Source organism: Nematolebias whitei, chromosome 10, assembly GCF_014905685.2.
Source record: "Nematolebias whitei isolate Nwh7 chromosome 10, NemWhi1, whole genome shotgun sequence".
NCBI classification, from domain to species: domain Eukaryota; kingdom Metazoa; phylum Chordata; class Actinopteri; order Cyprinodontiformes; family Rivulidae; genus Nematolebias; species Nematolebias whitei.
This window is the reverse complement of record NC_056507.1, coordinates 18,191,703-18,218,647: the sequence shown is the minus strand read 5'-3', so window position 1 is coordinate 18,218,647 and position 26,945 is coordinate 18,191,703. Positions and strand designations below refer to the sequence as shown.

Here is a 26,945-nt window from a genome sequence, read left to right as displayed (position 1 = left end):
TGCAACGAGGGTACAAAAATAAAGTACCAAAAAGTGAAAAAGTAATAATATTTATAGGTCCTAAAGAGAGTAAACAACAACATAGTAGAATAATAATAATAATGTCTGTCTGTCTAGCTTTAAAGATGGTACGAAAAGCTGTTTTCACAAATGTTCAAAAGAAAAACTGCAAATAAAAAGGTGAGGGTAAGAAATCCAGCTGGCAGACATTCACTTTATTGTTAAAACTTGGTTTGGTATATCAGCTGCTTGTCTTTTTTTTTTTTTTTTTAACACAATGTTAAATTAAAGGCGAACATGTACAGCTTTATCTTCAAAAAGACATGCAGCAGTGTAAACATGAGCTCTACTGACCAGCAACTATACCACCACATACTGGCAAAGTCTGATAATAAAAATGTCCTGTCAAAACAAAACCAAAAAAAAAAAAATGCATTGTGTGTACATTAATCTTGTTCAACCAGAAAAGCTTCAACTTAGTACTCGTTTACCACATTCAGCAGGTAAGTATGCATATGTGTTAGATTAAAATTCAAAAATAAACTAAATGTAGTGACAACATATACATAAAAATGTAATTCCTGTTCAGGACAAACCAAACTATAACTGCCTTTTGAGCTTCTTCGAGAAAAAAAAAAAAAAGAAAAAAAAATCTACAGCTTTAAAAACAAAGAAGCCACCAAATAATTCTGCACCACCACTACCCTGAAACCAGCAAACTGACAGAGTACAGTTTACAGTTGATCTTGAAGTACCCTCACAGTTTGAGAACTGAACTTTCAGACCATTTATGGAGAACAAAATACAGCACAGGTATTGATAAATTAGCAATTCTGTGATCAGAAATAAAAACTGGCCACACTGTCAAACTTACATCCTACAGTCATGTTTGACTTTCATAGACACGTCCAAGTTGTACTTTCTAACCAGTTATGTTATGACACATGGCAGAGACCCAGAAGTTGAAGACACAATGGACAGGCACCCCCTAGTGGCTGGGTGCAGTACTCCCTTCTCCACCATATAAACGTGTGGGACATTTGCTTGGCGAAAAAACAAAATACACTTCAAAACATTTTTTCAGGAGTTAATTTTAGTTGACTTAAGTAGGTCTTAACTCGTTAAACATATTTTTAAACGCATATTTGAAGTTTCAAATTATTTGATACGAAAAACAACAAAAAAACCTCTAGCTCCATGACGGCTCCGAAAAAACAACAACAAAAAAACCCCGTTTGGCTTCAGTTTTGAACAACTAAAGTTAATGAAGTTGCTTCGTCCGTCTTTACTTGTGTTCATGTAACCACCTCAGTGTGCGTCGTAGACCGCTGCACTGCATTTCAGCTTCTACTCTAGCATGTCAGAATAAGCACTAAGCTGCACAATATATCAAACATTATTGTCACTGCAATATCAGAAGGAGCCCTACTGACCTACGTGATTTATTTGGATGATGGTGCCCAAATGGAGCATTTTGATGGAGAGAGGGGTAACGAACATGTGGATTCATCAGAACTGATTGCTATTAGAATATTCAATTTCATCACAATTGCAAGTTCTCCTATTATTGTGTAAAATAAGAACTAATATTTCAGTGCTCTTGCCAGCACTTTTGATAACAGGCTAAGTGAACAAAACCTGAGTATGAAAACGACACACACACACACACACAAGCATCATCTGCCCTCATGACAACTCATAAAATCATAGCAGCTCAAACCGAACACCCTTCTTGTACAACGGAGCCAGAAAGGCAATGGAGATTAACCGTGGCACCAGCTGCCTGTCTTGTGTGTGGCGTTCAGGATCACTGATACAGGGTCATATTTCAGATCAAAGCTAAATTTTCATCATTTCTGTTATTACAGATGCATGAACACCATGCAACTTATAACTCAATATTTACCTTCAAGTTTGCCGTTTTAGTAAGTTGCACGTATTTCAAGAGCTGCAACTACAGAAGCTGTAGGAAACTTCGATCAAGAATACACAGAATAATGATGGAAACTAATGAACATATTGCACCATCTTAAAATTTAAAACACAACTAAATATCAGATGATGCTACCGAACAAACCTTTACATCCTTCAGTGAGTGAATACAAATTGATTCAAGACTTCCTCAACCCTTTCCTCCCCTTTTTTACATTAGCAGGTCACCAAGGCACCAGTAAGTACAGTTTTGTAAATAAATACTTTGATCTGTGCACCACCTGTGCCAAAGGCTTACCTCTCCTATTCATACAGTGCACACTACAGCTTCACAAACATGTTGACAGTGATGTTTCTCCCAAATTTCCTTATTCATAGAATGTTAATCAACTTAAAATTAATCCCATATCCATTAGGTGATTCTGTACAGCTTTCAGGAAGAAAACAAATGTTTTGCTAAAACAATAATTTGTGTCTTTGTTTCCCTAATAATGATCACTTGGTGTCATTGTTTTTCTTTTCGATCTGGAAGAGATTCAGGATGTCCAGCATGGCTTGTCTGATGTTGTCTCCGAAGCGACGAGAGTCCTAAAATAAAGAAAAAACAAAGTACTTTTAGAGAGGCGAAATGAGCCAAAAGAAAAGTCTGCATAAGAGGACAACTTACGGTTTCGGGACTTGAATATTTGCTCGAGATATGGAAGTTGATGAGGTCATCGCCGAGAATAATGTAGGAGACGCCGTAACCATCGTCAGCCACCTCGTGGACGAAAAGTTTTAAACCTTCAGTCTATGACCGCACAGATTTTAAAAATGACTATCCAGACTAATTAATATACTCACTGGACCAAATCCGCCTCCGGAGGACACCAGCTCTGGGTGTCTGAGCAGATCAAACAGCTCAACCTGCTGCAGAGGAGTTTGGCTGGTGGACAGCCTCCACGGCTCAGACAGAACCTGAACATGAAATTAGCATTTATTTCACAGATCAAATGAAGCACAAGCTGAAAAAAAAAAGTCAAAGTTGATCACCCCCACCACCAACAACTATAAGTATTAATAATTTGATGGATTCTGACATGATAATAATCTCCTTAATGGCACCGACATGGAAAATGATGACAAGCTTCAAGAACATCATTTCCAAAAATAGCTTTCAACTGTGTCTCATACCTCCTTGAGGAATGGAGAGTCTTCTCCCAGGTATTTGGAAACCACGTAGAGACAGAAAAGGTGGCGATCGATGCCCTCTCCTGTCATTGCCAGGCGGTACATGTTTTGGTGTTTCTCTGCTGCCATTTTGAGCAACCTGAGGCACTCTTCTCTCTGCAAATAAACACAAATAGCACAATTTGCACGCTTAAACAGTCGTTACCACTGTTTTCAGAGTAGATGGGCCGTTGTTGAAACCTACAGTCTCATCTCTGAGCATGGCACGAACAAAGTCACAAGTCTCCATGGTGCAGGATCGCACGGTTTCTGTTCGACCCTCACGGAACAAGCGGGTCATGGAGGCTTCGTATGTAAGACAGAATTTCCCTTTGTCCTGCAGAGAATAAAATCCAGCACAAGTCTTAAAATGTGATAACGCCAACACTTCCATTATTTGACAGACTATCAGTTACAAATGATGCCTTTGTGACACTCTGAGCTTCCAACTTGTATTGCCTAAACTCTGGAACTAACAAGACAACATTGCTCAACTGCAACAGATTATTTTATTATCAAGGATCAACCACAATTCATCTAAAATTCTGACTTTACTGAGCTGTGCATTAACAGATAAACTGTAACAATAATAAGCAAACAAGCCTCTAAATTCATCCTCTAAATATTTTGAATTGTTTTGACTCCTGACAGCAGTTTTTCTTTGGATGCCTGACTGTGACTGCCCCCTGGTGGCTATAAGTGGGAGTACAACTTAATGGAATTTGTATCTGTTCTGCAAAACCTAAAATATTAGTATGTACATAGTTTAAATGTCAACGAAAAGAAACAAGAACTTACTCTATAGTGGGCCAGCTGTAGGGCGATCTGGATGAAGGCATCTGGACTGGTGCGGCATTTTTTAATCAGCCCCTTTCCAAAATCCGCAAAAGGGATGATGTGACAGTCCACATCATCTGCTAGAGCCCTGGCTACTGTCAGTGAGCTCTCAATGACTTCCTGGCACTAGAAAATGACAGAGTTGTATGTTTTACTTGGCAAAGGTAGTCTGACAAAATAGTAATATACATAAAACGTATACAAAAACTTCTCATTCAAAATCTCACTTCTAACCTACAAATCCCTCAACAACCTAGCTCCATCTTTTATTACAGCTCTTATTGTCCCATATTTTTCTAACAGAACACGTCGCTCTCGGACTGCAGGCTTACTTGCGGTTCCTAGTGTTTCCAAAATGAGATTGGGATGAAGGTCTTTCAGTTATCAGGCTTCTCTCTTGTGGAACCAACTTCCAGTTTCTGTCCGTAAGACTGACACATGTCCAGTTTAAAGACTATGCTTAAAACTTTTCTTTTTGATCAATCCTATAGTTAGGGTTGGCTTGTTATGATGCCATAGGCTTAGACTAGTGGAGGACAAATTGACCTCATTTCTTGAAATGAATTGTGAAATTATTTATATCGTAACATGCGATTCTCGATCTGCCATTGTGTATCTATTCCTCTCAAATCCAGCTGGTTGAAGCAGATGACCACTTGTCCTGAGCCTGGTTCTGCTAAAGGTTTCTTCCTCATGAGGGAGTTTTCCCTTTCCATATGATGAATATAACACTTTTTAATAAGTCATACTATCTAATTAATTACAATAAAAATAAAGTTACTTAAAGATGACAGGACTGTAAAATTCTAGCACACCATATGCAGACTTACCTCAGCAGGAATGTCCCATGATAGTCTTTGAGGACCAGGCAGGTTAGGATGAGGCTTCCCATGGCAGTGACCATCCGCTTCATACCCCAGTTTAACAGGATCCATGGAAAGTACATGCTGCAGTGCAGAAAAGTTTTTAAAATGACTGACGTTTTGTTACTTTTTTAATTTATTCTGAGTTCAGATTTTTCAGCTACAATGTGCTTTTCTAATACACATGTAAGTCTTCAAGTTGAATAAGTTGTAATCCCAACTCTTAACATTCTTTGTGAAATTATTAAGACACAAACGTCAACCAAAGAACACAGGTGTTACCTCCCACAAGTGACCAACAATTGGAGCATCTGCCCAGGAGTGTTCTGCATTCAGTCCCATGGTGCCATTCTTGAAAATGATCAGGTTAAAGGTTTTATCGAACCACCTGAAAAAAACAACGAATAAAACGAGTTTATGTGACACATTTATAAAATATCTGATCACTTTCACCAAGCTGTTCTGTCCCACCTGTCGTAGCACTTTCCATGAAGAAGGGACTTGGCATAACTGTCCAGAGACTTGACTTTGTTGGCAGCATCGTAACGCTGCTCGGTTTCATCAAGGGTTACGACAAAAGCAGCCTTTTCTATGGCATCCAGAGACTGTTTGTTCCTACCACGGCTGAAGTACGTGTTGCGAGCCTTTGCCCAAGGAGTCCTACAGAAAACAGAAAATGTATTAAGAAGAAGATGGACACAAGTTTATAATCATCTAGTCAGTGAATTGAGTATGCTAGGAGGAAATACAGAATGCTTTTATTGTTCATAAGGATTTTCTTCCATACAGTTGAAAGCAAATGTGAAACATGTGAAAGAGAAACGTCTGTCTCAAAAATAAGAACATTTGGAAACACCAGGCAAAAACTGGAGCACAAGTTTGGCATGAAAAAGTGAAAAATACAAGTCTTTTGCTCACTGAGTGACAGTTATCCACACTACTAATTTTATTGTCATATTTTGATGTTTTACACATTTTGTTGTACAGTAGTCCCTCGTTACTTCGCGATTAGACTTTCGCGGACTTGCTCTTTTGCGGTTTTTCAAAGTAAGATGGAATATAATTTAATGTTATGTGAGTGAGACAATACGGGATACTGCTGCCATTTTGTAGTTTTCTCTAATTAAACCTACACTGCATCCCCGCTCATAACTACATTTCCCAGAAGCCAACAGTGCCCCACCCAGAAGCCCCATTGCCCTCTGCTGAAATGGAGGGAAAGTTTAGATCTGATTGGAAAAAGTTTGGCGTTTATTCGTACAGTGACTTCGACACCTAGCGGATGCAGAGAGCTGCACAAAACCCACTGGGAATCGGAACAGAACTGGAGCAGAACCAGACCATCAGACCCATTGGCGAATCTGAGAGCTGGTAGTCGGCCCATGAGGACTTCCGAGCAGGGATGCTCCGCTGTAGGTCTGGCTTCCCTCTTATTTTGGCTAACTTCAACATTTGTGCTTCTTCTAACTTCTTTCTGCTAATTTCAGCTCGTTATGCTCCTTTCAGCTATTTCTGCAAGTTTCAGCTGTTTCTACTATTTCAGCTACTAGATAGCTTTTTTATGCTAATTGAAGCTTTTTCAGTTATTCCACATTTTTGCACTCCAACTTTTTTCAGCCTAATTCAGCAAAAATGTGCTCTCCAGTTTCTTCTGGTAACTTCAGATTATTTCTGCCTTTTTAGCTACTTTTTAGCTGTTTTTGCCAATTTCAGCGTTTTTAAGATAATTTCCAATTTTTTGTGTTCATTTTTGCTTCTTTTAACCTGGTAAACGTGTTCTTTCTGCTTTCTTTTGCCAATTTAAGCTTGTTCGATTTTTTTCAGCTAATTTTAGCTGTTTTTAGAATAATTCCAGTTTTTTTGTGCTAATTTCTGCTACTTTCATCTTAATTAATGTCTTTCTGCTTTCAGCTTGTCATGCTCCTTTCAGCTTATTTCTGCTAGTTTCAGTTATTTCGGCCACTATTTACCGTAGCCGTTTTTATGCTAATATTACATTTTTTCAGCTAGTTCCACATTTTTTAGCTCATTTCAGCTCCTTTCACTTTCTTCTGGTAGTTTAAGCTTCTTTCTGCCTTTTCAGCTACTTTTCAGCTATTTATTATTTGAAAATTTCAGCCTATTTTTTTTTTTTACATTTTTTTTAGCCAATTTCAGCTTTGTGTGCTTATTCCTGCTTATTTAAGCCTAGTTCAGCAAATTTGTGTTCTTTCTACTTTCTTCTGCTAACTTAGGCATGTTCTTTCATTTCAGCTACATTTCAGCATATTTTTAGCTAATCTCAGCAAGTTCTTCTGCAATACGCATTCACACTGCATTTTTGCAGGAAATGCAATTTCTCTATTTTACTATTGTGTCCATTTGGTCCAACTCTGAACACTCCTGACTGAAAAACAGAAACATTGCTCACAGTTGGCGTTTCTTTGCCCTGCTGCAGTGCTCAGTGTGGCCTCCCCTTTACGTATGCGTGTCCACCCACCTGTCTCCTGCAGTAAGTGCTGCTAGTTTCTCCTCTCCTGGGGATGGCTCAGACTGATCTGCCAAGATTCTCTCCATCTGCTGCTCTATCTCTCGTGGCAACAGCAACCGTCCATCATAAAACATCCACACCTTGAAGAAACGGCCCTTATGGTACACGACGATATGTTTGCTCTCGTTCACGTGCTGAATTGTATCTAAATGAGAAAAAAACGAAGGTAGAGGAGAAAAAGTAGACGTACAAATACAGTTGGCAGCCAGTTGGAGAAGCGAATAATGCGTTTATATTTTGTTAATGTATATTTAGGAGTATTTTTCTTTTTATTCTACAAAACTTCTTTCACATCAAATATAATTTGATTTACCTATTTCAATGTCATTTTTACAAATGTGAAATTGTTATTTCTAGTCATCATATTTTAACTCTCAAGGCGGATGTCACATTATTTTATTTCAGAGAAGACTCGAAGTGTTAATAACCAGTTCATGTCCCCTCTACCAAAATGATGTGACATCGCCATCGTTACAACAGGTGTGCGTGTGTGGTGTGAGTGGACAGGTAGGGGTGACCTAGATCCAAAACTAAAGGAGCTTGAAATGGAACAAGCAGGAAGTTAGACGAAAAAGAAAACAATTTGAGGAACGGGGGTGGAGTGAATGGGAACACAATGAACTAAAAACAATGTTTGTTTGAGCAGCTCATAAAAAGAAGCCAATTCAGAAGCAACAAATGTGAAACAATTTGTTTTAGTACTTATGAAGTTCTGGTGACAGTGTTCAAACAAGCATTGGTCTAGTTAAAATAAAAAGTAAGATGATTTTTAAACCCAGGAGGAACCCATAGGAACAATAAGCTCACATCCACATATGCCTACTGTGCTTTCTTGCAGTAAGGACACTTCTGACTCAAAACAGGCTCAGTAATTAGTGGAAAGAAATTTAGAATTAGATGCATTTATCCCTAAAGTCAAAAATTTAAATTAAATGCAATTTAAAAATGACAATAAACATATTAGATACTATTTTGTACACAAGTATTTTTATACATAAGCCAATCATACTTAATTATTTTTTTTACCTGTGACTAAAAATCACAGACTTCAAAATCTGCTATTTATTCTAAGATCCAGGTCTTGGGTTGGGAACAGGGATTTGATTCAATAGAGGCCTCTCAACACACTATTTGTGCCTAAAATATGCTCATTTGTGGCAACCTTTTTTTATTAGAAGAAAATTTTACTTTTCCTAACTTGAAATTTTTATATAAAATTTGCAGCATTAACAAAAAGTAATTTTTCAAGCACAATAAAAAGTTGGGAAAAATAAATCATATTTATTGTTATCTTGATATGTATATTGTGTGTTTTCTTGTTAACACAACAGTTTGATATTTTGTCCTCAAAATAATAACAGAATTTATATATATATATATATATATATATATATATATCTACACACACACTAGATTTTAGTTTCATGCAAAGTAATACTAGAATGTGCACCGTTATGCACACATGCATTAGAACTCATGGAGGTCTAGTTGTTTCTCATCAATGCAGACATGTCACATGTCCTGAGGAGTACAGTAGGAGTAGTGTGGAGGAGGCGGCACAGCTAAAGACTCTACCTGTCTCTACACCTGGGACACGAGTTGTGTTGAACATACGCTCGTATTGGGCTGAGCACATGGGAATAGTGTGTAGGAGCATGAGCTGAAAAGCAAAAGGGGAGAGTCAAACACACAGATGACAAATTCACTAAAATCCCCAGAGAGCAGCAACAGACACACAACTATATGGAGCAGAGCATGGATGAAGCGAAGTAGGGGCTGATGAAAGTTGGTTTAATGAGCAGGAGGAGGGGCAGGGTCTCAGAAATCTGCGAGGGAAAGAGGAACGAGCGGGGTCCAGAAACCAGTAAGCTGCCAACTCAATACCACTAGCAAAGCCCTGATGCAACAACTCATTTTTGTTTATATTGTAGACATTTTCCAGCACATTTAAACCTGAGGCCGAATTTCAGAGCTGCGCTGATGGGATTGAGTACAGGAGTCACAGTTTCAAAGGGCGCGTGGCACGGCTGATACGCCCTCCTCTTACCTGTCTCCACACCAGGGATGCGGGAAGTGTTAAACATTCGCTCCCACTGAGCAGAACACAGAGGTACCTTGTTCGCCAGCAAGTATATCTAACGCAGCGTCCATCACAGCGAAAGGAGTAAAACACAGACAATCGAATGTGAGCATGTAACAGAGCAAGCTCGTGCATTTTGGAGTTTATACAGATGCATACAACTGGTCTCAGCAAGAATTAGGTCTGCGTTTCAAAAACAACATTAACTGCAACTATTTAGCATCATGCAGGTGGACAAAAAGACTGACAAAGGTGCAGGAAAAGATGACAACACAAGGGACTAAGTAAACCTTTAGAAAACATTTACAGTATTGTTTTACTAGTAATCACAATTTAATATTAGAACAAGCAAAAAAGCATTTCAAAGCCCGAGTTAGACATTAAGCTGAGATGGCATGTATTTACAGAATCATTAGTGAGATTGTAGATTTCAAACTTACTTCAAAGTACACAAGATTACGAAAAATAAGGAGCTCTTACTGGGAACGTAAAAAAGCAAACGCGCTGAGATAGCAGCCATTACTGAACAAATACTAATGAAGAAAAGTTGAACATTTACGCAGAACTGATGTGATTATGGAACTTATCTCCATGCTTGAGCAGTGTGTGGAGATAAAACAAGGATCAACAAATGACAGGAGTGAAAATGCAGACCAAGGAGATCAATACTCACTGGTTTGATCTGAGCTCGGTCCAGTTTTCTCCTGTACAGCATGATGGCGTGAGTGGCATTACCTGCTCGGGCAGCCTGGATGGATGTGGGGAACACGTACAAAAAGTCCTGTGGAGAAGATTCATGGATTATACCCAGATTTACTCACCATTTAAATTCCTCACAGCTGTAAGAGGCACATGTGGGGCGATCTATGACATCAGTGATTCGAACTGTAGAGGTTCTGCAGTCTTAGGTCATTAGGTGACAGTTTAATTCATTACTTGAAGGTTAAGTCATTACTGGACAGAACTTTTTAGTCCATTAGGAATTACAATTTAAATAAAATAGTCAACTCTTTTGTATTTTTTAAAGAGGCATATTCAGTGTTTTCCATGAATTGTTGGGACTTATGAAAGATCTCCAGTTAGCAAACACTCGTGTTACTTTTATTATCAAAAATAAGCAATTAATTTACTTTAGAGCTGTGTGCAGAACTTTGATTCAGTCCTCCACCCTACTTCCTTTCAGGCATCCCCCCCACCCCCACCCACACACACACACACACGTTACACAATCTCCAATCACCAGCGTACACACTCCTGATCAGGACGGTCCAATCCTGTTCCTCGACGGTCACTATCCTGCATGTTTTACAGATTCCCTGTTCCAGCGTGTCCTGGGTGTTCCTCGGGGTCTCCTCCCAGTTGGACATGCCCCCAGGGAGCATCCTTACCAGATGCTCGAATCACCTCAACTGGCTCCTCTCAATGTGGAGGAGCAGCGGTTCTACTCAGAGTCTCTCCCAGATAAACGAACTGAAGGGAGAGTCCAGCTACTCTGCGGAGGAAACTAATTTCAACCGCCTGTATCTGCAATCTCATTCTTTCGGTCACTACCCAGAGATCATGACCATAGGTGAGAGTAGGAACGTAGACTGACTGGTAAACGGAGAGCTTTGCCTTACAGCTCAGCTCTCTCTTCACCACAACGGACTGGTACAGTCTACAATACTGCGGATGCGGCACCAATCCATTTACAAGGCAACATTCTGCAGCTAAAATCTGTATCCCAACATTCACACAAGGAAGCACCGATAAAGGGCTCGACTACATTGCACAAAGTATTGCCATTTGTTAAAAACTATTTGGCTTAGTCAATTTTTTCCCCTACATTTTCAGAAACCTGCTCACAACTTAAGTAGGGAGGTTTTTCATGTCGTTGTTGAACAAAGAACAGGAACAAGTCATGTAAATCAGTAATCAGATCAGTCAAGAGATGACTCACCATGGCATAATAGTTGCTATTGACCATGATGGGTCCACGGCCTCTCAGGTAAATATACTCCTCCCACCAGTCACTAACCTGCAACAGAAAAGAGCAAAAGGAACAGAAAGAAATGTTATAAAAAAATCTCCTTTTCAGTTGGAGCTTTATTCATTAGCCAGAACAGTATCTGAAGCCGTAACAGGGTGGAAAATAAAGTTTCCTTCCTACTTACATAGTTGGATGCCCACCAGGACTTGAGTTTGAGGTACCACTGCAGCCTGGGTCCCAGGTTCTTCTCAAAGTCTTTAGATAAAGCCGTCATCCTTTCAAACTTCTCATCGTCCATTAGTGGGCGCACTGACTCCAGGTACTGTAAACACAGAATCAGTGAGCCGAGTACAGGAAAAGTATCTTTTAATGACTTTAATGCAAGTTTGTGTTGGAGTAATTTCAATGTGCTTTCATCGTCATGTCTGCTCTAATTTTTACAGCCTCAGTCAAACGCTAGGCTTATTAGGAGTAATTATAAATGACTCAGAGAACCAATACGGTCAAGGAAGTGAGAAAGTGAGATTACCCTTCTGCAGGTGTCCTTGACGGAAGGAACAGGTAGTCGAGGCAGGGAGTTCTGGAAACTGTAGAGCATTGGCTTCCTGCCAGAGAAGATCTTCACCATTAACTGGAAATGCAGCAAAGAGAAGAGTTATACTTTTGTTTTAAACATAACCTGCACCACATGGTGTGAAGTGCAAACATTAAAAAAGTGGGTTAACCTAAAATAAAGCTTGCAAATGAAGCTGCAAAAACCTAATTGCATCTTAAATTTGGATCAAACGTATGATTTTTATTTTTACAGCAATACTGAGCAGGTTTTAAACAAACAGTTTGGGTGTTTTGATGATCTTTTAAAAGGTTATGGACAATTAATAACTTATCTGTACATACAGAAGCACTATGAATGGCTTCAGTTTGGAAAAACTCATTTATTACTTCTGATCAGACTCATGACCCAAGGGCTAGCTAAAGAGGAGCCAAGGCCATCGTGGATTAATGCCATCTTACAACACAACTAAGAAGCTAATCATAAGCACAAATTCATAAAATTACATTTTATCAGTTTTAAAAAAGTGTAAAACTTAAATGTTTCAAACACTTTTTCACCCTGTTTCAAAAAGATTTCAGCAACTGTTCAGAGATGTGCATTCCATCACTTAAACTACATTACACACATGTAGCAAAACTATCATGTGAAGAAATTTACATCTGTAAACATCTGCTCATTGTTTGCTTCATAGGGAGTTGAACGGAGAAACGTTTAGCTCGGTCTCACCAGCCACAGACGTGTGGAGATGGGCAGAGAGCCGTGACGTGACTGCATCCAGCCGTGCCATGACAGCAGGCTCTTTAGGACATTCCTCATAATCATTATTATGCTGACCCAGAGGCCCGTGCCCACCAGAACACCTCCAACTATCTTCTGGTTATCTGTAGACATGTATCGGCTGTGGACAGAGGTAAAAAAAACATATCAGCACTAAATTAATAATAGTAGAGACTAAGTGAAGTCTATATTATTAGAACTTATAACTATGGGTAAATTAAAGGAAGATATAATGATGATGTTTAAAGTTAGGAAAGACTTGACTTGTTGAAAAGTCCAGTCTGAATGTGCGCTACATCACAAAGGAAATATTGGATGATTAAAACTACAATGCAGCTGCCCGACTATGTCCAAAGTCAACAAAGACAGTTTACATGATGACTCATAACCGCTGCACTATTTAACGCATGCACGTGCCGACACACAACACAAGTGATTATAGACTACTTTCTGTGCAGCCGTGGGTATGAATGAAACAGTATTATTAATTTTACCCCCAAAAAAGTTCAAAGTTAATCAAACAACAAAAAAGATTAAAGATTTCTGACATTGCTCAGAGTAATTCGGTCATAAACATAATAAAAACAGCAGGAAATTCCCAATTAGTGTTGATAAGGTGGTGTAAAAACTTTATGCGAGTACAAAGTGTTCACTCGACATCACTAAACATGAATAACCTTGTTGGCAAACATTAAAATAAGGTGTGGTGGCAAAAAACAAGTGTAATAGACAGAATGCTACTCTACTGCCAAGATGTACCGTAATTTCTGGACTATTGAGCACTAGAGCTGTCATTTCTAACCCGAACCCGAAACCCGGCCCGGACTGACCTGGATTAGAGCCAGGCCGTTATAATGTGATTAATGGGTGAGCTGGGCCAGTCTCGGGCTTTTAATTAGGTCAGGATCAGCCGCGATCCAAATATATGATAACATGGCCTGCCATACATCCACCAGCCGCATTTCACCGCGAGCTGACCGGCCTTGAAAGAGGTAAAAAGGTTCAGTTAAGCTTCAGATGGGACTGTACTGCCAGGCAGCGATCCATCGCCCAAATGGACGTTCATTCTGCTGCTGCACTCAGCGGACACGTGCGGCCGACGACCCAAACAGGTGAGATCCCAAAGCAGACGTGTATCGGAGTGTGTGTCTGCGTGTCTCTGTAATTCAGACGAATGCAGGCAGAAACAGGGTTTAAACGCTTTTTTACGGCTATGAAAGTACAAACACCTCTCAGCTCTGAATCTTCTGCCACTTTTATTCAGCTGCACGTCCCCGACCGTTAATAACTAATTAAAAATGTACCCCATTTCATTGGTCCACTGTGATCTATTTGGTAATTTCATTGGTGAATTTTATTTTTAATCTTTATTTATACAGGTAGTATTGGGCAGCTACTGTATGTGAGCGTACGGGTGTGACGAGGCTAAATACTTTGGCAGCATGAATCTCGTTAGCCCGACAAAAAAAAATAAATCCATAAATTAGCCGCAGCATTGTATAAGCCACGGTGTCACGGTGTGTGAAAAAAGTAGTGGCTTATACTCTGGAAATCTTTCTTTAATAGTAAATAATAATATCTGCCCGGCTACTTACGAATCAACTTTCTACAACAGAAACAAACCTTTGGTTTACACCTGGTTTGATTAAAAGCAACATGTTAAGTAAAAGTACCGGTAATAAAAATTATTTAAACTTGGACCTAAATAATAAGGAAGCATCAAATGACCAAATAATGCTAAGGCAGACCTATAAAGCAACTTGTAAAACAGTAAAAAGACAGATTTAATTTTATTTAATTAAGATTTTCTTTGTTTTTTGTAGTAGAGAACTTTCATGCAACTCTTGATTATAAAATGCTTTAACAACAAAACAGAGTGACATCAGAGGTCTCACCTGATGGGAATGTGTTGACCCAGTTTGGCAATCAGCCCCAGAGAAGGATCCAGCTGTTTATATTTATTGTACGACATGTAGGACACAACCACTATCATGAAGCCAGCAGGGCTGCCTGGGTACACACCAGTCATCACCCCATTCTGTGGAAACATTCATAAAAAGCTGACATTATCTACAATATAAAACACGATTAACGCTGGAGATGACGGATATGATCACGTGCAAAAAGAATTGCATGAATACTACTGGCAGGTCTATGGGTTTGAGCAATTTAACTTGACTGTGTAATCAATAACTAGGTCAAAAGTCAGGAGATAAAGAACACACAGGAAGGTTACCGTCACAGCTGGTGCGAGAGAGAGTGACCTTCAGCTGGTGGCATTTTAATGGAGCTCAATGGACAGGTTCACAGCAGAGCCATTACTGAACAAAACAGGTAGGGATGTCCCAATCAATTTATTTTTGTCCTCAATACTGACCCACGTCATTTAAAAAATAAGGTTTGCAGGTTACCAGATCGAATCCCAACCAGAGGCCTTTCTGGGTAGAGTTTATGTTTTCTCTGGGTACTTTGGTTTCCTCCCACAGACCAAAAACATGCACGTTAGGGTGATTGGCAATTCTAAATTGTACCTAGGTGTAAGTGAGTGAGTGAATGGTTGTCTCATTTGTCTATGTGTCCCTGTGATGGCTGGAGACCTGTCCATGGTGTCCCATGCCTCTTGCACAGGATAGCTGGATCTGGGCACCGGTGAACCCCGCGACTCGAACAGGAAGAAGTGGGTAAAGATAATGGATGAATCGGCCGATAAGGTCTTGATTTTGGACCTAGTCTCACAAATGAACATGTTTCCTTGTAACCACAGTGTTGGGAAGTGATCCTTGTACTCCTTAAGCCAGACACAATGATTAACTCCATTCATGATGGTGTCATGAATGTTATTTCAGTCTTTCAAAGTTGTAACTGCCTCCACAGCTCAGCTCTGTTTAGCCTCCGTGTCCAACTGTCCACCTCTTACAATGCTGTTATTGCTAGTATCACTCAACCCCGGTGAATAGCAAACAGCCATCAGTGTGCTATTGATCCATCGTTAGGCTGATGGTCCTCCTTGATCATGTGAGCAGCTGGTTTTGGTTGTCAGCAGCAAACTGGTTGATCCACTCTGAGAAGGTGCTATTTATAAGACTGAGCTGAATACAGCACCTCAGACTGAAGAAGTTTTTCGGATGAAAGACGAAACGTTTCTACATTTGTGTTGTTTTGTTTTTTTGAATGTCCAGAGGACCAGATTTAACTTTTTTAGATTTTTCTACCTGGATTGTTGAGCATGCATCAGGATAGTAGTCTACTTTGCAGTTCAACTTTCGCGGACTCGATCTTTAGTGGTTTTTCAACGATTGTCAACTTAATATTAACTCACGTGATCGGGAAGGTACAAATAAAAAGTTAATGAAAAAAATACTTTGGACAGGCACCGCCATTTTGTAGTTTTCTTTCAATAAGCCTACACTCTAAGGCCAGTCAAAACAACTACAATACCCAGAAGCCAACAGTGCTTCCTGCTGCCGTTTTCTGCCAAAATGGAGGGAAAGTTTTGATCCGATCCGAACCTGACTAAAAAGTTTGGTCCTTATTCATAGTGACTTTGGTGCTCAGTGGATGCAGAGAGCTGTACGGAACCAACTGGGAATTGGACCAGCACTACGTCCAGCCTCATCTGTCAATCTGTGTGCCGCTTGTCGGCCCAGGAAGCCTCTCGAGCGGAGAGGCGTTGCCTGGCGGTCCGATGTCTTCTCTGAAGCTCACTGGGACTTTTTTCATCTGGATTCCTCTGGATTATTTGGACTCGATCGGGACCATTGTGTAATTTTGTGCTGGTTCTCCGAAGGTCCGCCTCTTTCCAAAAGCGTCTGGTGCTCAATGGCTGCAGAGAGCCAATCAGAACTGGACCAGAATCGGACCCAGGCTGGTGAGTACCCATAAAATGTTAAAGTAGCTACTGTACAGTACATATACATATATGGTTACAATTACATAGGTTTAAGAGTTTAGAACATTGTAAGAGTGTGGAGTTTCTAAATCCTTGAAATATATTTACTGGTAAATACTAAATAAATACAGCTTTCCTACTTCATGGTTTTTCACCTATCGCGAGGGGTATGTGGAACGTAACCCCTGCGATAATCGAGGATACTACTGTTCAACTGCTGTACCACAGTTGTATTTGTAAGACCAGTATATACTGAGAAATACTAGCTGGAATCAAAGGAAAAAGAAAAGCACATTAACTTTGTCAAAGCTCAGCAGATTTTTCTTTACAGATAACCACATGGACATTGCCCTTTCATGCATCGAACATGTCCCACCTTAAAGCGAATGAACCTTTTCTTCCACGAATGGAGACCAGAGAGGTAGACCTGCCGTAGGGCTTCATGGCACAAATGTAGGTCGATGCCATCAGGGGTGACAGTGAACTGGAAGGCCACCGCCTGGTGCGCTTCTGCCATGGTGGCTACGTATGCACAGTTCCTGTAAGAAAGAAAAATACAATAAATCTACTGACACCTTTACATTGATTCTATTGATTATAACACAAATTGTAAGAGCTGTCCTGTTTTTACTGCTAAGAGCAGCCAATGTCTACAATGTTTTTAAGGGTTATTATTATACCAGTAATTACTATGTTACCTAAACTGGTTCCTGGCTATGTCTGTCTGTTACTAATCACAGGTTAGGCAGATTTGTAATTATTTTACAACTAGAGAAAATGTAACACAAACTACACTTGAGCCGTTTTATTTAAGCGAACCAATACCCTTTGCAACTATTTTTAGGCAGTATGTTTGTCTTTAGGTGGTAAACTAAAGTAAAAGGAGACAAAGTGAGAAAGTTTGACTCTCCTGCTGCCCTCGGCTCTAAAAGACCACTGAGGACCATTTTTGAAGCAGCAGGAGCTTTAAGACAGTGTTCATTGCGGTAAATGAATCTTTGCCATGTGTACTAAACTACTGATTTTGTTTTTATTGGCGTTTTCTTTTACACGTTTCTACAAGGGCAGGAGCAGAAGTGGACACATACTGCCGTTTTAATAATGCAAATTTAAATTACTTTTTTTGCCCGTTTACAAATACTGTATTAGCAAAGATGCACGCTCTGACTTCCAAAAAACATTTTTAGAAATTTGAAAAAAACTACTGATATTTTGTTAGTATTTGCTTCAATAATGATTGTTGAGGTCTGAAACGCATTCATATAAAGGAATGTACATCACTCTTAAAGTCTTTTGTAACAAAGTTTAGACTAATTTTAATTTTTTATGTAAAAAAAGAAAAAAAAAAAAAGAAAAAAAAGAGTTAAAACTGTTTTGGTCAAATCTCTAAAAAAAACCATTACGCACAACCACATGTGTAATTTTACACTCATAAAGTATGTGCTATGAATGACTCAGCAAATTTAGCTGAATATCGGTCATTATTGTCATTTTTGTGTTGGTTAACACAGCATAGCGGTGGCAGCCATGTTGAATTGGATCAGCTCCAAAAGGTAAATCAGTTGTAGATGAACATGCAACGATTACTTTCTGAAAGTTTTATTAAATCTTGTCCAGTGGCACACGAGATATTTTGCTAACAGACAGATTGTTAGTGTTAATAGCATGTGTTGGGGATCAGTCTCAGCTACTACCATGGCAGATTTTAGTTAAACATATTTTAATTTAATTTAACTGAGTAAGGGGAGTGGTGGCGCAGAGGTTAGAGAAGGTGGGCCTGCGATTGGAAGGACACCGGTTCAACTCTCCATGCAGACAACATCAAAATGTGGGTAGGACAGATGAAGCATCCCCCCCCCCCCCCAGATGGCAGCTCTCTGCTCCACACAGAGAGCTCTGGTAGCTTGGTGGTTTGTGGTTGCTTCAGGAAGGGTATCCGGCGTAAAAATAATCAAGGTGTCATTATTGTCATTCACACCACATGAGGTGGAACGAAACTACACAGGGTCCCGGTTACATCCAACAATAATACAAATTGTAAAGTAATAAGATCTAAGATATGAACTAAGAAATACGCTAAACCAGGAACGTCCATCCATCCATCCATTTTCTTTACCCGCTTCTTCCATTTTGGGTCACGGGGGTCGCTGGTGCCCATGTCCAGCAATCACTGTGCGAGGGGCGGGGTACACCCTGGACGGGTCGCAAGTCCATCACAGGGACACAGAGACAAATGAGACAAACAACCATTCACTCTCTCACTCACACCTAGGGACAATTTAGAGTTACCAATCAGCCTAACATGCATGTTTTTGGACTGTGGGAGGAAACCGGAGTACCCGGAGAAAACCCACGCATGCACGGAGAGAACATGTAAACTCCACCCAGAAAGGCCCCTGGACCGGGGTTTGAACCAGGGACCTGCTCACTGAGAGGCAGCAGCTCTACCAGTTGCGCCACCGTGTTGCCAAACCAGGAACGTATTAAGCACTAATAGTATAAAAACAATGCGCCAAAACAACAGCCGCACGAACACGAGTCTGTGTGAGCAGATGAGGATGAATGAAATAATTGCAAAGTCTTTGTGCGACAGGTCATTTTTACACCTGATGGTCCGGTAGACTCGGTTCGGGACCAATATTCATGACCTTTTGTTTACATTTGAGCTGGTGCGTTTGCATTCACACTGCACTGTGCAGTCGAGTCAACCTGTTGAAACAACCTATTCCCCCGCTCGCCTGTGGGGGCGCTGCAACAAGAACTACTGAAAGAAACGACACAACAACCTCTTTCTTCTTCTGTAAATAAAAACAAAAACAAAGTGGCATCAAGTTTTAGCAGTTTTAGGAGTTATATTTTGTTATTTTTCAAAAATGGACTTAGCATGAGCAGAAGATGAGACAGAAGACCATGGAGAATATTGTTTTCCACACAAGGCAGCTGACGGCTCTATATAAGGTCAGAGAAATGCGTGTTTGTTTACCCTGCGGAGCGGTCCGGTCTGTTTACATTCACAATGTACTCAAACCGCGCTGGAGTTTGCTTCTACCGGACCAAGACCTAGGTTTTAGCCCGGATCAGAGTTCGCCTTTTTGTTCCGTGACAGATTTCAATGGTGCGTTCACACCTCCCTAAACGAACCGGACTTTCTAGGAAAACGAGCTAGAGTTCCATTAAAGCGGACTAAACAGGGCTGGTGTGGATGCACCCTTAAGTTCGCTGTAGGGAGCAGCCGAAAGAAGAAAAAAAGCCTATTTAGTGCTTTTTTAAAGGTCAGTTGGCTGTGGCAGACATCTTGAATTGATTAACACAAAATGATGGTGAAGATTCTCAGTCATCCAGGACATGATGAATTCAAAAAGCGTTCAATACAGAAACAACTGGACTTTATTTGTAACAGAAGACGGATTAACACAAAATGTTCATCAGCTGTAGATAGACACCCAATGATAATTTTATGCAAGTTTCATTCAAATCCGTCCAGTGGTTCACGAGATACTTTGATAACGGACACAAACCGGCATGCCCTCGTCAGGAGAGATTTAATTCACCGTTATCACTGTTGCCTCACAGCAAGAAGGACCTGGATTCAATCCCTGGTTGGACCTGGGCTCCGTCTGTGTGGAGTTTGCATGTTCCTTCTCGTGCTTGCGTGGGTTTTCTCTGGGTACTCCGGTTTCCTCCCACAGAATTAAAACACGCATGTTAGATTGCCTTCAGGCCCAGGCCTCCTTTGCAAAAGAAATCTGTGATCTCAATGGGATTTGCCTGGTTAAATAAAGGTTAATAATAAAAACATTCCAGGTTGGTCTGCAGATCTCCAGGTGGATGTTTGCAGCAGCAGGGTGAGCAGGCAGGCCTGGAAGGAGCAGCATCCCTGCACAGAGCAGTCAGTCCCCTCCCCCAGCTCCTCACAGCATCACATGATCCGCCCTGCGCTGCACAAAGTAGGGGAAAGGTCGCGCCGCCTGGAAACACCGCAAACCGACGCCACCGCACGCGCATCTCGTCGCCTGACAGCGCCAGCTCTCAACTACAGCAATCCGCGAGGCAACTTTGGCTTTCCGTTTCATTTCACAGCCGATTGATCCCTCCTGTGCGCCAAGGCACGAGCAACATTTCCCCCACTGACCCAAATTCTATAGATTTAATCAACGCCCGCCAATTCACATGATTTCGTCCTTTAAACGTGTCACACCTACTTCCCACGTGTTCAGCGCGAAATGAGGTCACGGGTATCTATTTTTATTTTTATTAGTAGTAGTTAAACCAAGATGTTCTTTATGTGAACAGAGAGTTTGGTTGAAAACCTGAAAGTTCAGACAGAAGAAAGTGAAAAGGACACGGTGAGCTTTCTGACCTTCACAGGCAGGTGAGATTTCAACACAAGCCCGTCCCCTCCACGGTGACATTTTATCACCATTATACATTAAAATAAGGAGCCACACAGCTACTGGAACATAGTTACCACTTAATAACAGAGTTATGGTGTTTGTGGCACAGGGAGCTGCCAAGTTGCAGCCAATAAATGACCTTTACTTGGACTTACTCTAAGCATAATATTTACATCCCGTCTGTTACTTCAATTGTAGTCCAATACAAAACAATATCAGTCACTTCCACAAAATAATGACGTATTTCTAAAACACCAGCTGTCACAATGTGTGCAATCAATGGACACATGTTTCTTTTGGTGTTAAGGCGTCATGGAAAAGCAACAGCGCGGGGCTGGTGGAGGTAGCTGAGGACATATTCCTTTTCACTTGTCCTTTTTTTTTTTTTTTTTCTTTCCCTCTCCCCCCCCTCAGTCAAAGCCCTGAACTGAAGCTAGGTCTGGACACCAAAAACAGTCAAAGGCAGGAGAAACACACGCTTGGAAAAATGGAGCAGCGCGGTTAGACATTAATAATAATTTTAAAAATAACTCACCGACGCTTGTTTTTTCTGTCCTGGCTGCGGCTCTCGGTGTTTTTAAGAGATGCGGCTCGTCTGTGTGAGTGTCTGCGAAGGCTGCTAATGTTCAATGCATGAATGGGAGCACAGACTTGTAGACAAGGCCTTCCCCTATTGGCTGCGTCACACATTTCTCCTTTTGGTGTCCTCAACAACTGTTCATAGTTGTAACAGCGCCCCCTGCTGGAGGAAATTTGAATGATTTCACAATGTTTTGTTGAAACTGCGCCCCCTGGTGGAAGAAAAGTAGAATTTCACTATATGTTCTAGTTGAAATGGCGCCCCCTGGTGGAAAAAGTTACAAGATAATTTAGATGATTTTTGTAAACCTGCTACTTTACTTTTTCTTGAAAGTAATCCAATCTGTGTTATGTAACAAATGATCTTTTCCAATCTAAATGTATGTAGAGTTTAGAACACACATACCTAATGATTGAAGAAAAAACGATTTTAAAGAAGACACATTTGCATTCATATGCCCCACTCTCCATCAACATTTTATTCCATTTCATTTATTTATATACATAAAAAGACCCGTTTACTTCTGCATTACACAGGAATATAAATGTGCTAGAATTAGCCCGATAGCTAATTTATACTCATAGTTTTCTATATAATGTTGTCCTGATGCTGGTAATAAAAATAGAAACATAGTTCATTCATTCATTCATTCAACCTTTATTTAGACATACCATTGAGCCTCAAGGACTCATTTACAAGAGAGACCTGATTTCTTAACAAAGAATGTTGACAACAATGGACAACAGCGACAACAATAGACAAAGAGGCGTACAGATTTTTTTTTAAAGTGCATAAATAAAATGCAACTGGCAAAACAAGAAAACTACCATTTTGACATTAAAATAAGGAGAAAGCTGAGAAAAAGATAACTGATAACTGATGCTGATCTTTGCATATGAAAAAAAAGATTACTGAAAAAGTCCAAAATATTTTTCTTAATTTCATCCATCCATCCATCCATTATCTTTATCCGCACTTGTTCCTTTTTGGGTCGCGGGGGTCACTGGGGTCCATGTCCAGCAGTCACTGTTTGAGAGACAGGTCTCCATCACAGGGACACAGGCAAACGAGACAAAAATCATTCACTCTCTCACTCACACTTAGTGACAATTTAGAGTTACCAATCAGTCTAACATGCATGTTTTTGGACTGTGGGAGGAAACCCAGAGTACCCGGAAAAAACCCACGCATGCACATGCAAACTCCACCCAGAAAGGCCCCCAGCTGGGATTTGAACCGGGGAAACCTGCTCATTGAGAGACAGCAGCTCTACCAACTTGCACAGTTCTGCCCTTTCTTAGTTTCAGTGAATATGTCATGAGAGGTCTATTCATGCCCAGTTTAAAGCAAAAAGAGAAGAGTCAGTTTGTCTTAGGTCTAAAACATTTTAAATATCATCTTGGGGGTCAGAAAAAAATGCCAACGAAGGCCATATTTGGTCCGTGGGCCTCAATTTGACGCACCTATACTCTCTTAAAAATTGTATTTCTACTATGCATAATGTGCTGTTATTTAAAATACAACGACAGCACATGAGCAAGTTTTTGAATTTGTTTGCTTGTAAATACTTTGACAGTTATTTACTGTTATGACTTATCCAACAAGGTTAAGTCAGGTCCTTTGGACGGTTTCTCTTTTTTTGTTGAAACGTTTCTTCTTTCATCCAAAGGACTTCATCAGTCCGAGGAGCTACAGCAAACTCAGTCTAACTCTTAACAGCAACTTCACATATAGTGGCTCAACCAGTTTGATGGTGATAAGATGCTTTCTGGAAACCATCCAGACCAGAAACAGTGGGGGAGAGGTGGAGTAGAGGCAGGGCAGCCGACCTGGGACCAGAAAGTCGTGGCTCGACTGCCCAGCCGCCATTCCCCAGTTGCCCTCCAGGCGCCCACATAGCTGCCCACCCAGGTGTACCTCAGCCTCAGGTGTGATGGGTTAAATGCAGAGAACTCATTTCACCATTATACAATAATGACAATCTCTTCCCCTTCTAACTGGTTGGCCCACTATGTGAGTGTGCTGCTTGTGGGACTGAGTTTGTTGTGGCTCCTCGAACTGATGAAATCCTTTGGATGAAGGACAAAACGTCTCAAAAAAAAAAAAAAAAAGAAACCGTCCTGATTTACCGGTAACTTTGATGTAATGACTAATCCAAAAAAGTTCAATCTGGTCCTCTGGACATTCAAAAAACAAGAAAACAAAAAACAAACAAAAAAAAAAAACAAACAAAACAAAGCAAAAAAAAAATAATCTAGAAACGTTTCGTCTCTCATCCGAGAGACTTCCTCAGCCTGAGGAGCTGTATTGAGCTCAGTCTCTTAAATAGCACCTTCTCAGAGTGGATCAACCAGTTTGCTGCTGACAACCAAAACCAGCTGCTCACATGGTCAAGGAGGACCATCAGCCTAACGATGGATCATTAGCACACTGACGGCTGTTTGCTATTCACCGAGGTTGAGTGATACTAGCAATAATGGCATTGTAAGAGGGGGACAGTTGGACACGGAGGCTAAACAGAGCTGAGCTGTGGAGGCAGTTACAACTTGGAAAGACTGAACCATGTGAGCAGCTGGTTTTGGTTGTCAACAGCAAAACTGGTTGATCCACTCAGGTGGAAGGTGCTATTTAAGAGACTGAGCTGAATACAGCACCTCAGACTGAGGAAGTCTCTCGGATGAGAGACGAAACGTTTCTACATTTTTTTTTTCTTTTTTTCCTTGTTTTTTGAATGTCCAGAGGACCAGATTGAACTTTTTTGGATTTTTCTACCTGGATTATTGAGCATGTATCAGGATGTAATGACTAATGTTTATCCAGCAGGGGGCGCAATGTGGCTTCTCTCATTTAAAAAAAAAATCACAAAATCATGTTTCTCTTGAAAAGTAAATAAATTAAACCAGTTATTTGGCCTTTGAACGCAATTTAACGTTATACTAAGGAGTACGTAGATAGCTGGGTGTGACAATTTGTTTTTAAGGGCTCTTCCTGCAAAACAAACTAAAGTCTCGTCCCTCCCGTCGCTCTGCTCAGACCTCGGGGAGAGCCCCGCCTCTCGCGCGCTGCTCGCCTCGTGCGGCTGTTGTCGCTGCTCCGTCAAACAGCAGCATGTATGCTAGCAGGCGGCGAGCCCCTATGACCTGCAACGATTTACGCAGAGTGAGTGTGACAGCTTCCGTTGAACAATAAGCAGGGGGAGAATGAGAAGAAGAGGCTTCGGTTTTTACTCGTAGGTTCAAAGAAGAAGAAAATAAAGGTGAGCGGTGACGACGCACGGTTTGTAGTTCGCTGCTAGCGCCTGTAGTGATGAGCGGTCCATGTATGTGATATGTGGTGTGGTTGGTCATAAAATGCGTTTCTTATCGCGTCTTTCTATTTAATTTGATTTACATTTTTGGACGCCGAATTGACCATCAAAGGAAGCCGCTTAGGCTCCATGTAACGGCTGGTCGCGCGCGCACACGTCAGGATAACTTGAGACTTTTAAAAACACGATTTTTAGCCTTTATGTTTATTTCAAGACTATATGATGGACAAGCTATTCATGAAGTGGACGTGCTTAAACGATTTAAAAAAAAAATCCTAAACATGTTTAAATTACATTTCTGACTGATTTTGTTTAGGTTTATTAACAGATATGTTCCTCATCAGTTTTTGTGCTGTCTATCCTTTTACTTTCTAAGACCATCACTTAATGCCTTTTTGAAGAGATTAATAAAGTTTTTTTTTCGGGGGGGATAATTTTTTGGCTTTTCAGCCACACAAAAGTTAGTGACTTTTTAAGTACCTAAATTCAGAACTCTGAAGTGATCTGAGAATTGTTTTTAGTTTTGTTTAGGTATTGTTTTAAATCATACCAAGACAGTTATTTCAACAGGCCACTAATTAGTTATGTGGAAACTAATTCTTTATTATTTCATTTTATTTATGAATATCCATCAATCCATTATTTTTTACCTGCTTCTTCCATTTCGAGTCATGGGGGGTCACTGGTGTCCATGTCCAGCTATCACTGAAAGAGGCGGAGGACACCCTGGACAGGTCTCCAGTCCATCACAGGGACACATAGAGACAAACAACCATTCACTCTCTCACTCACACCTAGGGACAATTTAGAGTTACCAATCAGCCTAACATGCATGTTTTTAGTCTGCGGGAGGAAACTGGAGTACCCGGAGAAAACCCACAAATGCACGGAGAGAACATGCAAACTCCACCCAGAATGATCCCTAGCCAGGATTTGAGCCGGCAACCATCTCGCTGAGTGGCAACAGCTTTGCCAACTGAGTCAATGTGATGCCCTATTTATAACTATATTTTAGAAAACCAGGCAGTTTTGATTAAGCCAAAGCTAAAACAGATTTGCTTATTCTACCCATGGCAGTCCAGTTGGCTAACCAAATCCATCCAAAACAAACCTTTTGTTTTAAAAATTACATTTTCAACTAAGCTTTGTAAGTTCAACCAATGATCATCACATTGAAAATGGCCACGCGGACATAGTGATACAAGAGATTTTAAATTAAAATGTTTTTTTCACCCAGTTTAGAATGTCAAGGTAGCTCTATCACTTGTCTCTTTAAACTGATGTGTTTTGTTAGATTTTACAGTCTGTAAAATATTACAGTTCATTAATAAAGTGCATAGCCTGCCTACATGATCACTCAGGACATACTTGTCCTTTTGTTGTTGTCCGTCCATCCATTGTTTTTACCAGCTTAGTCCTTTTCTAGTCATTGGGGTCATTGGTGCCCATATCCAGCAGTCACTGTGCGAGAGGTGGGGTACACCCTGGACAGGTCTCCAGTCCATCACAGGGCCACATAGAGACAAACAACCATTCGCTCTCTCACTCAAACCTAGGGACAATTTAAGAGTTGCCAATCAGCCTAACATGCATGTTTTTAGTATGTGGGAGGAAACTGGAGTACCCGGAGAAAACCCATGCATGCACATGCAAACTCCACCCAGAATGGCCCCCCGGCCGGGATTCGCACCAACGACCTTCTCGCTGAGAGGCGGCAGCTCTATCAATTTTGCCAGTGTGCCACCCTTTTGTCTTTTTATTAAATCAAGAAAACCCATCTCTGTTGCCAGTTCTCCATCTGTTTCAGTTTTGATCATTTTAAGTTCTTGTTTTTGTTTATTCACAGCTGATCTGATAAAAAATGGGGAAACTCTAACTTTAAATCAATATATAGATGTGATATCTAAAGCCAAAATGGGGAAAGTGGGCTTATACAGCCCAATACCCAGAGAGCTTTCAGAAGTAGGCCAGTTGTATGTGTGTGTGTGTGTGTGTGTGTGTGTGTGTGTGTGTGTGTGTGTG

The 26,945-nt window shown here is 40.6% G+C and overlaps 2 protein-coding genes across 2 annotated transcripts in view; one reads left to right on the top strand and one right to left on the bottom strand.

Moving 5' to 3' along the window:
- Nucleotides 1-1,194: 1,194 nt before the first annotated feature.
- On the bottom strand, nt 1,195-21,851 carry cpt1ab (carnitine palmitoyltransferase 1Ab (liver)). Its single transcript, XM_037683410.1, has 19 exons — nt 21,572-21,851; nt 17,019-17,181; nt 14,649-14,791; nt 12,703-12,874; nt 11,950-12,051; nt 11,605-11,742; nt 11,391-11,468; nt 10,125-10,232; nt 8,947-9,031; nt 7,321-7,516; nt 5,313-5,501; nt 5,124-5,229; nt 4,809-4,925; nt 3,940-4,104; nt 3,347-3,478; nt 3,106-3,258; nt 2,776-2,889; nt 2,600-2,692; nt 1,195-2,520 (listed from the first exon to the last, which is right to left on the bottom strand). The coding sequence occupies exons 1-19, from the start codon at nt 21,724-21,726 to the stop codon at nt 2,428-2,430; spliced, it is 2,502 nt and encodes an 833-aa protein (XP_037539338.1). The 5' UTR covers nt 21,727-21,851; the 3' UTR covers nt 1,195-2,427.
- A 2,809-nt stretch (nt 21,852-24,660) lies between these two features.
- si:dkeyp-19e1.3 (USP6 N-terminal-like protein) overlaps nt 24,661-26,945 on the top strand; it is a 25,936-nt gene continuing 23,651 nt past the window's right edge. Inside the window, exon 1 of the mRNA XM_037682732.1 lies at nt 24,661-24,872. The gene's annotated coding sequence lies outside the window, so the exon portion shown is untranslated. The remainder of the gene's footprint in view (nt 24,873-26,945) is intronic.